The 14,395-nt window shown below is 36.5% G+C and overlaps 3 protein-coding genes across 7 annotated transcripts; 1 reads left to right on the plus strand and 2 right to left on the minus strand.

Annotated features, from left to right (window-relative positions):
- Window positions 1–1,831: 1,831 nt before the first annotated feature.
- Osi23 (Osiris 23) lies at window positions 1,832–4,669 on the minus strand. 3 transcript variants are annotated; one of them, XM_015985454.2, is made up of 5 exons: window positions 4,508–4,669; window positions 3,068–3,382; window positions 2,528–2,625; window positions 2,146–2,481; window positions 1,832–2,012 (listed from the first exon to the last, which is right to left on the minus strand). In XM_015985454.2, exons 2-5 carry the CDS (start codon window positions 3,379–3,381, stop codon window positions 1,867–1,869), a joined length of 894 nt encoding a protein of 297 aa, XP_015840940.1. In that variant the 5' UTR covers window position 3,382; window positions 4,508–4,669; the 3' UTR covers window positions 1,832–1,866. The 3 variants fall into 3 exon arrangements, with proteins under 3 accessions (XP_015840940.1, XP_064212301.1, XP_064212300.1); XM_064356231.1 differs by lacking the exon at window positions 4,508–4,669 and adding an exon at window positions 3,647–4,501 and having other exon boundaries at window positions 2,245–2,481; XM_064356230.1 differs by lacking the exon at window positions 4,508–4,669 and adding an exon at window positions 3,647–4,501.
- A 642-nt stretch (window positions 4,670–5,311) lies between these two features.
- Window positions 5,312–11,933, minus strand: aralar1. Of its 2 annotated transcripts, XM_064356116.1 has the most exons (12): window positions 11,556–11,933; window positions 9,549–9,864; window positions 9,209–9,495; window positions 8,885–9,120; window positions 8,690–8,728; window positions 8,537–8,627; window positions 8,410–8,485; window positions 6,595–6,803; window positions 6,461–6,541; window positions 5,973–6,411; window positions 5,837–5,927; window positions 5,312–5,787 (listed from the first exon to the last, which is right to left on the minus strand). In XM_064356116.1, exons 1-12 carry the CDS (start codon window positions 11,589–11,591, stop codon window positions 5,619–5,621), a joined length of 2,070 nt encoding a protein of 689 aa, XP_064212186.1. In that variant the 5' UTR covers window positions 11,592–11,933; the 3' UTR covers window positions 5,312–5,618. The 2 variants fall into 2 exon arrangements, with proteins under 2 accessions (XP_064212186.1, XP_015840782.1); XM_015985296.2 differs by lacking the exon at window positions 8,690–8,728.
- On the plus strand, window positions 9,944–13,574 carry LOC658995 (sorting nexin-4). Of its 2 annotated transcripts, none has more exons than XM_015985300.2 (5): window positions 9,944–10,412; window positions 12,118–12,224; window positions 12,273–13,187; window positions 13,235–13,349; window positions 13,393–13,574. In XM_015985300.2, the coding sequence occupies exons 1-5, from the start codon at window positions 10,407–10,409 to the stop codon at window positions 13,441–13,443; spliced, it is 1,194 nt and encodes a 397-aa protein (XP_015840786.1). In that variant the 5' UTR covers window positions 9,944–10,406; the 3' UTR covers window positions 13,444–13,574. The 2 variants fall into 2 exon arrangements, with proteins under 2 accessions (XP_015840786.1, XP_008201041.1); XM_008202819.3 differs by lacking the exon at window positions 9,944–10,412 and adding an exon at window positions 11,932–12,072.
- Window positions 13,575–14,395: the final 821 nt, after the last annotated feature.

The raw sequence follows: 14,395 nt of genomic DNA on the forward strand, positions 1-14,395 counted from the left end.
CTGCGTTTTTTACGGTATTTGATTCGATTTTCTTTTTAATTATTTAACGAAATAATTGACTTACTTCTTACCTCCACACAAACAAGGCATTCAAGATTTTTGGCCAATTGCAGTTTTTTTCAGGCGATATTGACAACTTTCTTTGTAATTCATAACACAAAATAAAAATAAGATAGTGTGGCTTTCATTCATTGTGGCGGAATTTCGGAGTCAAAATTTCATTAATGTTTGGCTCAATATTTATTGATTTTTTATGCCGCTGTTGAAATCGTTTTGTCGTTGTGATTGTAGTCGGTAATTGCCGTCGTTAGTATGCAAATTATCGAACATTAAGTACTAACTCGATGCTACTTGATTGGTAATTAAAACTTTTAGAAGATCTTGATTCAATTTTTGCAGACTTAATTCTAATAATGTTAGTAAAGTCATGGTTTTAGTAATTACTTTTAAGCGAAACTAAATTTACTTTCGGTGGGATTTTACAACAATAGCTCCAAGTCAAAGATTATAAAAACAGTTGCCACAATAACTTTTTTCCCCATTTGTATTCTTCCTTTTACGGTAAGTCAGTCGAATAAAACCGTTCCTTATATAAAAATAAGAAAAGAACTCGAAGCGACAGATTCCACCGGTGGCTAAAAGTGTAAATACAAAATCTTGAACTTTGTAGAATCTAATTGTAATAAATGCATTTGTCAGGTTTTTGACACGAATTACATTCGTTCTACTGAACTATTTTATTCAAGGTAAATTTCTTGACGCACGTCTGAATTATAAAATTCAATTAATTTTGATTATTACCACGAAAAGAAATTTTCTCTGAGATACTCAACACTTAATCGATCTACTGTCAAGTTTTATATTTATCGTTTGAGAAACTGCTCCAGTGACATCTTAACATATTTCGAGAGTCAATTTATTATTCAATTTACGTCGAGAGAAGTGAACAGAAAACACCCCAACTTGTAGCAATTGTTCCAAATTCTCAACCGGCGATAATTGCATGCAAATATCACCGGGTTTCCATTAACGGCCAAACAAAAATATCGATTACAAAAATAAACGTTATCTAAACGATTTTATACATAGCTGAACCTGACATTGAACCCCACCACAAATTATCATTCGATACCTGATGCTAACCCGGAAATCAACCGAAATTTATTTTACAAATACTCGCGTTCTAAAAATAACCCTTCATTTATTTCGGTCGCTTTTTACCAAATGAATGAAAAGGCAATGTCCTGTGCAAAGACAAGGCTTAGGCAGCTTATTGTCAACTTCTTTCTTCCCACTCACGTCCGATTCAAATAAGCAATTAAGCAATATTTCCGCGTAATGTATTATTCTCGACGCGATTTTCTCTCTCAGAGAGTGTCGTTGTTTGGAGCCTGTCAACTTCTATAACTAGGACGTGACAAAGTCGACTCCCTGCACAAGAGTAAACCCTTTAGGCTTAAGTCCTGGTACCACCGGGAAACTTATTAAATGTTACGAACTTTGGATCTATAATCAGGTGAAAAACGACATGGGAATTTCCACGATCAACAAGACTACCAACAGTGTTCTAAGAATTTGATTTGTTTCGCCCGGCGCATCCACCATTTTTACGCCACGATATATCACGCTCAAATCTCAATTTGAATTTACAAATAAATTACAAAAGTGATCTATGTCACCACAGCGTCACATTTATGAGCTGTGATTAAATTAATTATTAATTCGTCAACAAAAGTTCGTCAATAATAAACGGAAAAATGATGTTTTTGGGTTTTAAAAACAGTATGGGGTTTTTTGGTAAGAAAAAAAGGCGGTTTGATAAATATTTTTATTAAAAATGTAATCATAAATAAGAAAGTAAATTATCTACATAATGTTTCTAATCGAATCCTCTCGGGGCTGAAGAGCGTGTAGCAAATTCGGGTGTTGATCTGGAACTTTGTAATAATGACTATACGATGGTGCTACATCCGAGCTTTCAGCTTCATAAGGCCATTGTCGATCGTAATGCCCTGAAAACTTGTAAATTAACGACGTTCTCTTAACTAAATAACCCTAAAACGCTTTAGAAGAACGCTGACAGAGTGAGTAAACTGAGCGAAAAATGCGAAATTCCACACACAAATTGCAAATCTAAATACGTACAGAACCCAAAATTCGAAGCCAATTGATCGACATCAACCTCAACAAAAACACTGTCATCGGCTTCTAAAGACTTAAACTCGTCGCAAAACCCGTCCTTACAATGGCCGTGGTGATGCTCAGGCGGGGCGGCATAAAGCCCATAATTTAGATTACTAGTGGCGATTTTCTTCAAGCCTTGAATCGCCGTAAGAATGAGGGCCATCTTGGCCAAAAGCAGGGCTTTCCCGCCCAGAACCGCGAGAAATTGGAAGCCCATAGGGACCATAATTAGCCCAACAGCGGCGATGCCAAACATTAGCAACGACATGAACATGTTTTGCTTCTTTTTGCCCCTGGCTAGAATTTTTTTCACGTCATGAGGGAAGACAAGGGCCATACACACCTTCAATAAATTGGCCGTTTAGGCGGATTTTAAGGACGTGGGTGTCGAGGAGCTGGGTGAGACGTTTCAGCATTTCGTGCTTCCAGTCGGAAAATTGTCTGGGGGAAGATAACACAAGTTGTGGAAAAAATTTAGTTTTCTTTATTACTCTAAATTTGGCATTTAATGGAATTAGGCGCTCCATGATATCGACAATAATCGTAAATATAAAAGCCCGGTTTTATGTTTTGTTCACGATTTAATTACTCTCTAATAAAGAGAATGGGGGCATAAAAATGTTTTCATTTGGATTAGATTTTGTGTTTCCGTGCAAAAAAAGTCATAATTATTGATTTATAGTGAAATTATTAAATCGTACTCATGACGAGATTGCCGTTTCCTCTTACATTTCATGAACCATAAAATTTGATAACAATCGAGACGAGCTCTCGAGAGATAATCCAGATTATTGATTTATTTCTTTGACCAAAACGCGGAAGCAAATGAAATCTTCGCTCAATTGAAATAAAGAGGGGAATTTTAGCCCAGTTGAAAAATTACCTGAGTTGCGTAGTGTCGTTCTCTTGTCTATACTTAACGAGCTCTATGCCACTTGCAAGCTCAATAACGTCAGCTTTTAGCGACCTATCCAAAGCAAGCAGACTCCTACGCTTTAAACATCGTTGCAGGATTAGCAGGAATTGCTCCTGCGGTCCGTCGTGTTGCATACAATTCTGTAGTAATAATCCTGTCACTCTCCCGGCCTTTTTCCATATGTTTTCGGTTTTATTCGACGTTGTAATAAACTTGTCACGGGAGACAATCGACAAAAGTAAAACGACAAGGCCGATTAAGCGCGGCTGCGAGGCTGACATTCTAAAAATAATAAAGAGAAAAAATTGTTTCCATGTTGCGTATTAAACTTGGTAAAAAGTTGTTGAAAAATTTCCCCTAATTCCGATCAAATTACTTTTGGAGAGTGATTACCTCAATAAGGCAAAGTATAAAATCAATCTCCTTAAGCGCTTTTTTCCGTTTTATTAATATCGCCGTCTCGGGGATTGGCAGAACACGTAGTTAATAAATACTTGTTGATTCGGTTATGTTGGAAATTAATCCGCTGAATAGCAATTAACTTACATTTGAATCACTTATGCCGGAGATTGAGACTTACACCAATTTCCCCTGATAAACACACACATTCCATCCACTTCGCTTGCAATCTTTGCCGGCAGACTGAGTGAAACAATTGTAAAGTAAACTCGATTATATATGCTTTTCACAAGAATGCACTCGGAGGGTGGATACTACATCATATGGTGCATGAAAAGCACTCGGCTTGCTCTTTCGGAACTTCCGTCCAGCAAATTAATGAGATGTGTCGTCGTCAAATGACCGTTTATTTCGATTGGAAAAAAGTAAATGTTGGTCATTCGATAATTTCACTGAGGAATTAAGGGCACCTGACCCCATTTTCGCCACAAAAACGTCTCACAAGCTTTGCCATACAACGGGATACAATCAATCAAAAATTTCTGTACGTGCTTGCCATTGTCGGACCGGAAAAATTGCACGTCATAGATGTTAAGGTCTTTTAATATCGGGGCGTGGGCGACTCTTAACAAATACGCCATCAATTGATCCAATAACAATACTCGTAAATAACAGTTGCACTAAAACGGATAAATTGTCTTAAAACTTGTAGCGTTCAACGCAATCAGCGGCCACGGTCAATTACACAAACTAAAGTTTCTGTTTGGTCCATAAAAGAATGCAATACCAAACCACAATTTAGGAATTACTTTAAAAAGTACAATTCAAATAGCTATTTTTACGCGGCCCAGATCTAAAAATATTAGGAAAAAATATAATGTATATGAACATTCACGTTCTAACAAGTCTCGGTATCAAATCATTTCTATTCTAACATAAGTTAGGAATGATTGCAAAAAATGTCGGCACTTGATGTTTTAAGACCCGACTTTTGCTTCAATAATCTACCTTGGATTTCTCTATTCTGAATATGATAAAGGCTCGAGTATCGACCAAGAAATGCGTAAATCTGGACTAGCTGAGAGCTGCTTTTCAACAAGAATACTCGTAACTTAGAATTCTTCGAGTTCAAGATCGTGACCTGGTCAAAGGCGGTTTAATCAACTCCATTCGGGCAACAGAATTGTACTGATTAGTAAGCATTTTGTTATTAATTTCACTTATAAACACTATCAAAATTATAATTATGTTTTTAATTTATCTATTAGCGAATTGTTTACTAATTAGAACAGTTTTTTTAACAACAAACAAAATCATGGACATTTTCTTTTCGAGAGCACAAAAATTCGTGCATCTAGTCAAAATTATCACCATTTATGTAATTCCTGTTAAAAATAATTGATGTTTCTTTTCATAAAATATAAATAATACCTCGTACACAGAAGACTAATTTTATGATCGTCTTATCTTGGAAAATTATTACTGCAATTCGCCCACAAAAGTAAACACATTTGAATAGAATCCGCCGTTTACTACGATAATTATTTTTTTTTTTTTTTTTTTGGTACAAAATGAATAATAACTTGAATTTTTTAAAGCTCTCAACATACAAGATTTGTAAAAATTGTTTAAAAAATATGATTCTTTTTAAAATTCTCTTAAAAGTTGCTCGGAATTACTTACACGCCATTCCATACTGTAGTTAGTAGCAACTTACCTTAATTCTGATTTCGCTAGAAAACCATCAGATGTATGTAATATTTTATTTAACCACAGTTTAGGGTTTTAGGTAATGGAAAATAAAAAAAGCAGTTATTGTGTATACTTTATTAAATAGAATCTTAAAGAGTGTTTTAATAAAATCTGAAGTAAGAACAAGGTAGGAATAAAATATTAAAAAATAAAAAACTTTGTTATGCATTTGGTGCCATCACTTCCTTTCCGAAAGCAATCCAAGTCTGAGAAACAACGCAATTATAAATTTATTGCCTCATTTGTAACTTAAAAAGGAATAAAGCATACTTTTTGTATAACAATCTCATCTATGTACAGAGTAAAATTCGAAAACGTGGCAGCCAGTGATCGAAGCTAAACATTTTCGAAAAACAGTACTAAAAAATTAGGCTGCCCTTTGTACACTAAACTTTGGCAGGCAAAGACCAAACTTAGTTTCAATTCCTGAGAAGACTGGTATGGAGACTGAGTAACCCCCGACATGGTCCGGCTTCTGCAACTTGGGGGCGTCCCCACCCAACGCCGTGACCTTCAATTCGGACCCAGCGGGTCTCCTACAAACCAACACCAATTAAACCACCCAAAATCGTCAAACCAACTCACGTTCCGCCGAAATCAATATATAACATTCTTTGCAAAACCTCGTAAGTCACCAGCGTCACACCAAACTGCGGGGACGACCGACACACTCTCGCTGAAAAACCAGGTCACAACTCGGCTTCGCCTCGCCTCAACTCACCAATGGCGCCCTTCCAAAAGGCCCTAAACCCTTCCTCGACGTAGATCTTCCTGGCGGCGTCAAACACCCCGTTGTAGGTGGTCTGCCCGGCCCTTGCCACCACCTGGAGCCGGGTCTTGATGACGTCGGCTGGGGTCACCAGCCCGGCAGCCGGCACACCGGCGATAGCCCCAGCCGCTAGCAAGGACAAAGGGTGGTTATAACCGGTCTCGTCGGCGAATTTCGCCTTCGTGTGAGCGTAAGTCGGGAAGTAAATCGCACTGAAGGGGATATCCCGCAGCAGACAGGCCTTCGCGCCCTTGTAGAGCCCAAAAAGCCCCAACTCTTTGACCACGTGCCACGCCCTGACCTTCGAACCGCCGGCGATTTCGCCGGCGACTTGCAACCGGATTTTGACGATTTCCAGCGGATTTGTGAAAATTACTTGCGAAGCTCCGGCCTTGAAACCATTATTTTAACTACTTTTTAATCATTTTTCGAAAAATTACCGCTGCCCCCGAGATCACCTCCCCAATCCCCGAGATGTTGCCGTTTTTGTCGTAGAATTTATCCCGCACGAAATCGTTCACCTACAAGTCATTTATTATTTTATTAGGGTGAAGAGTTTGTGGCGAGTTCAAACCGTCAGTTTGATGGCTTTTTCGGGCGCTACGCCCATTAATTGTGGTACGAGACCACGATAGAGACCAAAAACGCCCTCATGGCGTATCACTTTCTTGAAACAATCGATACTATTTCTGTACATTAATTCGCCAATGAATGAGCCCGTTCGCTGGTTCTGCATACGGGTTTTTACCAAGTCGATGGGGTAAACGGCAGTAGCGCCAACCGCTAAAAATTATATGGCTAAATTAAGCAAAGTAGCAAAGCGTGTTCTTAAAATCCTAGACGCGAAATTGCGCTCTTATTTAAAAAGAAAACAACCAGTTTTTAATTAATGTACTATGGAAGTTAATAAGAATTTGTCTGTAATTGGTTTGTTTGTTTTATGTTTAGTTTTAAAAAAAAAGCAAAAACAGTGTCTTTAATTACCACTGGTTAGTTTGTTTTGTGTTTGTTATCTTTACTTAAGTATGTGGTTACGGCCCTAGATTAGGCAAAACTATTGCAGCCTCCGATTTTATCAATTACCAATTATTCCATTGTAGTCACAAATTAATAAGATTTAATTTCCGTGGCCAACTTCTTAACACCAACTATTTTAAAACGAATATCTGCATAATTTTTTTACAAACATCGGACAACGTGGTCACTAATCAGTTATCACTTATTACATATTATTTAATAAGAATTGTGTTAAGGAGATTTTAAAGTAATTAATATTACAATTGGTGCGGTAAACTTGCGCTTATTGTTAACAAATTGTTAACAATTAAAACATACATCGTAAAAAATCACATTATAATTGGCGTTTTATCCACACTTATGAAGCATATAAAGTGACCATAACAACTAGTAATTATGACTACCAGACAAAGTTTGCCAGGAATATTTTTAATTTAACTTCGATTAATTCCATTTTGTTAATGTGGTGATTGTGGATAAAGCGTTGTATTGCACTCGTTTACTTGCATTTTATCCACTTATTAAGAAAATTAAACACTCGGGCTGACGCCTTCGTGTTTAAACATTCTCGCGTGGAAACACTTATACAATAAATAACTATTATTCAGCGCATGATTATAGGTATTGTTGAGTTTGGTTAAAAATGGTACAAAATGTGTTTTATCAACTTGTAATTAAAATGTGAGTGCGCTACACCGACGACGTTGAAATAAAATAAAAAATTATTTGAGATTCAGTCTTATGATCAAAGGATTTTTCGTGACAAATATTTATTTTATACTGTTATCTTGTTTTATTTAAACTCCATTCAAAAATTCATTAAATTTATTCAGAGCGTGTCAATTAAATAACAAGAAATCGTTTAATTAGCACCTTTGCATTTTACATCTGAAGGAAATACTATCATTTATCAAAATCTCTTTAAAGTCTATAATACACGGTGATTTAAAAATACCGTACAATCTCTCGGGTGCTGATAAATGACATAAAAGTTGCAATGACAAAATTGTTTAGCCTTTTTAATTTTTTTTTGCTCCTGATCCTGCTCTTGCAACATTAAACAAATACCTGTTGAATAAAGTAAACAATTAATGTCTTATAATGTGCAAAACAATTAAAAAACTTGTAAATACCACATTAAATTAAATTCGACATTCTAGGAAACAAAAGAGCAACAATCGATACCGTTGCTAAGGAAAACAAATTAAAAAATGTATAAAAAACGTATGAGACTTTTAAAGCACCCCTGTATACATGAGAAAATAAAACTGCAATCAAGCTATTTTTGCGTCTGTAATTTTGAAGACTTTCAATCAGAATCGTTTAAAATTTGATAAAATGGAGAAAACGATTTCTTCAGTTCCTTACTTACCTCCTGCCACTGAGCCTAGCGTAAACCTGTACATGCTTTCCAAGACTTGTATAAAAACTCCTCGATCTTCGGGACTCTTGAATCACAAGAGAATAGATTTGGTGCAATTTTTTGTAGTTATACTTACAGAGACGGCGTGTATTTCGGCGAGCCGGTTCGTGATTTGTTTATAATATTGTTCCGGTGCGATGGCATTAAGGTCATTATAAACGATCCGCCTAAAAAAATGCCAAAAATGAGCATCTTGAGTTTGTCGCTTTGTGAAACATGAGACACGAACCCGTCCCATACTTGGTTCTCTTCGCTATTTAACTGTCTACTTTCCACAGCAGCACAGATAAGACAATATGTTTTTTTAACTAAATATCCATCTCACAGCAACTAAATTTAAGTACTTACAATTCTGTTAAAGCCAATTTGTTACAAACAATTTAAATCTTAAATAAAAACGCATTTACACCATCTAGATATTTACCCCGTTTGGTGAAGTACATCACATAGTTGAAACAAAATATCGACTTCGAGGGGCGTCATTTGCGACATCGCCTGTGCCGAATGCATGAACTCTTCCTTCGTCACTTCCTGCGTCCTGTGCCCGTTTGTCACATTCAAATAAATACGCTTTGCCAACTCCATGTTGTTTAACAACGAATTAAATGCAATGAAATAGGGAAAGCTGACCCTTCGACCACTGGTTGCCCCTTGAGCCGTCTGATTTACGCAAAAACAAAACAGACAAATCTTCATTGCTTTTATTCAATACAAGAGTAAAAAATCGTAAAACTGAGTAAATAATAACCTCGATCAGGTGAGATTGTACTTGCTTAGTGAGCAAATGGCTTTTGATATTGGTCATGATGAACTGAAAATCCAGCACCGAAATGAACCCACTGCCCGTCTTATCAGCCCTTCGGAAGCCTTCAATTGCGTACTCTTCGTGGAAATCGTGCAGAAACTGACTGAACTCGCTGTAGGGCACTAGGCGTTTCTTATCGCGCCCGAAGTACAGCTGGATAAAGGGCGAATCCATGTTGAAAGGGATGCGTTCATGGAGCTCAGTTTTCTTCATCACCTCAACGAATTCCTCTACAACTTGTCCTGAAGAGACGCCACGCTAACGTGGACGCTACACTACTTACGAAAACTAACCATTCCATTTCCATTAGTGTCGAACAATTGAAATGCCGTTTTATAGAGCGCGTCCGGGAAGCACAAGAGTCCTTCAAAAGCTTGGAACTCCGAGTAGGAAATGAGTCCATCCTTGCTCGTGTCGACAATTCCGGCGAGAAGACGCACCGAATGAGCATTAAAATTTTCCGGTTCGAACAAGCCGAGATATTTAATAATGAAATCCTCCGGGGTCATAAATCTCTCCCCGTTCTTTTCTTGCGACGCATACTTGTTGAAAATATCGTGTAAATGCTGCGGATTGGCTCTTCGCAAGTACCCACCACCCTGCAAAAGCACGAGTTGAAAAAAAACCGCACCTTCGACTCGTTTCAAGGATAATCAAAAGTCCGAACCTTCGCAACTGACCTCTAGAAACAGCCCGGTTTGGGAAATCTGTGCCATTTCCGCGCACGATTTTCACTTTTGAGGGCACTCGGAGGGTAAGAGGTCGCAAAGTTGGAAAATATTCAACGTCACAACACAAAGTTTATAAATAGTTAGAAGGTGGAAGTGAGAGAATGGATCAACATGTCTACTAACTTGTCCGTTATTTTTATTTTCACTTCGGACATTGTGTACACGCAAACGAACGTTAAAACCACCGTGCAAAAATTGACGGACATTGTAAAAATTCGGTAAATAAGACTCGAAACTGGGTGATTTATTTTTAGTGCGCTAAGCAACCGAATGGTTCGCGAGCGATTTTGTGCAAGTTTATCGGTTTGTTGCTATTATGTCAGAGGCATAAAGTGGTTAAATAAACAATTGCGCAGGTAGAACTTTATACCACTGTTATGTAAAGATGGTGCAAAAAAAGCGAGACCGGTATGGAGGTAATGAATGACAAATGCTAACTCAATTTGCGCGGCTTGACATAATCATTTAACTATTCCTATTAATATCGAAATAACAATCCATTTTAAACACGTTAACTAGATTTTTTCAATTGTTTTACATTTACTGGTACAACCTGTATAGCACACAAAGTTTTATCCACATACAGGGTGAGTCAATTGTGGTGCACCCAGCTTTCACTAAATTTGATTTTTTTCTGAATAGTCATAATCATAAAATTACTATTTTCACAAACATAAATAACAACAAATTCATTTCTCATCTGTTGTATTTATTGTCTTGTATTAATAGCTTGTCGAATGATCCGCAAAAAACTTTTTTTGTTGTTTCATTGTTTACTTTTTGTTGCACTCAAATGATTAATCCGCCCATTCATCAAATCATCACAAATGTTATTGATACAATCGGGCTGATAAAAACATTTGCCAAGTTATCAAGATTATCAACAAACTGATTTATGATCACGAAAAAATAGCGTGATTCATGAATAGGTACATACACCAAATTGTTAAAAGAGAAATAAATAAACAACCCTAATTAAGACTTTGGTTTTTTGTTGTTGGCGAGTGAAATGATTACATTCCTAAAGAAGAAATTCCAATTATGTAAAGTAAAACGACATGGTGGTCCGAATTAATTTACAACAAGACTTTAGGGCTTCTCATCCAATTAATTTTTTTCTCAATTTTCCAATTACTGAAAAATTGCCTTGAACCTTTAACCAACATACAAATTAAATTATGAAATAAACGCGCGTAATATTTTGTTTTGTAATAAATGACGTACAATTTTAAATGTTTTCTGAACCATTTTCTGATAAATCTCTTATCTTTCATTCTTGAGATATTGGAAAAGGAAAAGTGGTTTTCGAGTGGCACTTGACACGATGATGATCAATTTTTGAATAATTAAAAGGTCACAAAGGAAGTTTTGGCAATAATTGACCCGAGAGCCCCCTTTTTGTAAAATAATTTTGGATACTATAACACCCATGGAAAAAAATCACACGTGCGGATTATTTAATTTTATGTTTTTTTTAACGAAATTGAGCTAATTCTTCGTGGTAGTTGGGAGAAATCATGTAATAATTAAATGTTACTTAAAAAACAAGACTTACCCACCTCTTGGCAATAGGCTTTAGCTAAAAATGTGTCCATTCCCAAAACACAAAAATCTCATAAAAAATTATCACAAATTGTTTAACAAAAAAACGTCCCTAATGTTTAATTAATTTTTTTAACAGCCTGATTTAGAATAAACCCACAAAAACTCTGCACCAGGGTTAGCATTTGACAGAAACGACATTGATTGATAACACGAGGTCAACGTTATCGTTACAGTTTTCTGTAATCGTCTTACTCAACTCGCTTCTTATCACTGATTTCTCACATAAATATAAACCACTATCAAAGATTTAATTAACTTAAACATGTGACTTCGTTTCACATCAAAACAAGGACATAATTGTGTTTTTTTACATGACACTGACAGTTAACCTAGATGCTGGCTGACCTGTCAAATTTGACAACCGTACCGTAGAAAAAACTCATTTCTTTTAAATTTCTCTGCGGAAGTGAAATGGAGGATGAAAGCCCCACACCCAAAAAACACACCGACAAAAATAAGCACCCCAAAGAGGTAAAAACACGAACGTGAAACCTAACCTCTTGATTTTTTTTCCAGGACACGATTCTCAATCACCTGGAAATTTCGGTGGCAGAGTCTGAAAAACGCGCCAACGGAACGCTTAATCTACGCGAATTTTACACAGTTTATTTAATTGAGACCAAGTCAGTGACTTGAGGCACCCCAATTTTTTTACTCATTTTTTGTTACAGATTAACAGACAGTGAATTCCAAAACAAATTTCCTAAATTAACAACCGTATGGCGGCGTTATACAGAATTCGAGCAACTGCGGGGCTATCTGGAGGTCACCTACCCGTACATAATTTTGCCCCCTTTACCCGAGAAGAGAGTCATGTTTGGGTGGCAAAAAATCTCAAGTGACACTTTCGACCCGAATTTCGTCGACCGGCGAAGGGCCGGCCTCGAAAATTTTCTTTTAAGAGTCGCCTCACACCCGGTTCTGAGCTGGGATAAACACTTTATTGAGTTTTTGCAGCATGAGGATGACTGGAGGGAGACTTACAAGAGCAACGGTTACTTGCAGCTGATGGAAAACAAACTCAAAGCCTTAAACCTCTCAATGAGGCTCCGAAACACCGACCCTAGATTCGAATCAATCAAAGACTACAGTCACGTTTTCCAAAACAACTTAAACAACTTGCTTAAGGCGCGTTCCCGCGTCGCTGAAAAACAATACAACGTGCACAAGCTCCACGCCAACTACGGCCGAGTTTTCAGCGAATGGAGCGCCGTTGAAAAGGACATGGGCGATGCCTTGCAAAAAACAGGCCATTATCTCGATTCTTTGGCTTCAAGCATTGATGCGGGGCTTGAAGACGAGGAACTGCTAGTGGACCAATTGAAAGAGTACTTATTTTTCGCAAATTCGCTACAAAACGTGTGCAAAAACTACGAGTACCACCAACTACAACTCGAGAGCGCGGAAGACAACGTCGCTAGCAAAAATGTGGAGAGAAATAAAGCCCAGCAGGGCAAAACTAGCCTCATGTCGAGGCTTTTTGGGGCTGTGGATACAGACGAAGTCAGGGAACTCAAAGTCAATTTGTTGGACCAGCAGATACAGGAAGGGGCAGCAGCTGTCAACGTCTCAAAAACTAATTTAAAGTAATTTTTAGTCCAATAATTGTTTCGGGTCATAACTTTTTTTTCAGTGATTTTTCCACAAAGGCCTTAGATGATATTGAACGATTTCAGAAACAAAAAGTCGTTGATTTGCAAGAAACGTTAACGAGTTACGCGTTCTTGCAATTAAAAACTGCCAAAAAGGTAACTAACCATTATGTCTTGTTTTTACTAATTGTGCTTTCAGGGCCTCCAGACCTGGCTTCAGATACGTGATTGTTTGCAAAATGTACCTTAATTTTTTGTTTGTTATTTTTTATTTATGTGCAATCTATTTATGTACTCTAAAAACAGTATTTATATTTCTATTGTAGCTTTGTTAAAACTGAGGCTGTACGAAATACTCTTAAATAAATTATTTTTGTTTTATTCGATGTTTTATTTCCATGGTTTTATTTGCACTTGCCCTTTTTTCATTTCCTTCTGTTTTTTTTTTATGAAGTAAAGAGAAAATTTGTTGGAGAGGTGTTAGTCTTCAAAGGCGGTTTTATTAATTTAATAAATATTTTTTTATTTTTAAAATTTTAAATACCAATGAAAAAATTAAGAAAATAACCTCGTCATCTTTTCTAAAAACTGCTTAAAAAATTACAATAATCTCACTTTCAATCCGTTCACACCATTATGTGATTTCTTAGATAATCAAATTTATAATAAAAAAATCTGTCAAAATGGAAATTTTATTCCTCAAAATTTTTGTTTTTACTAAGTACCTAAATTTCGTTATAACTTGTGTGACATCTTCTACTACTTCTTAAAAATACTAACTTGAACCAATAAAATTAAAAATAATTGTCAATAAATTCAGAATGTCTCCTCGTTCTGTTTTTTAAATTTTTGGTAAAAAAATTTAGTACTTTAACAAAACCAAGAGAGATTTGCAAATTGTCCTAATTCTACTTCTGAGAACACAAGTCTTTAAATCAGAAGAACATTTGGCTACAGATAGTAAATAAGAGAGTGAATCTTCAAAATTTAATTCTAAAACTTTTGTTGAAAGCACCTTTGATGCAGAAAAAAAAACAGAAAGGTTCTACAAGTTTTGGCTATTCCAATTTTTTCTAATTTCCACATAGTACATTTTATTCCATCTTACGGGACATATTCTATTTCTAGAAGATACAAATCTGAACCAAATTAGAAAAACAGTGAGTCAGTCTACTAAGTTCTATTTCCTGAAAAAAATACTT

The sequence above is a fragment of the Tribolium castaneum genome, chromosome 4 (assembly GCF_031307605.1).
Source record: "Tribolium castaneum strain GA2 chromosome 4, icTriCast1.1, whole genome shotgun sequence".
In the NCBI taxonomy this organism is placed as follows: domain Eukaryota; kingdom Metazoa; phylum Arthropoda; class Insecta; order Coleoptera; family Tenebrionidae; genus Tribolium; species Tribolium castaneum.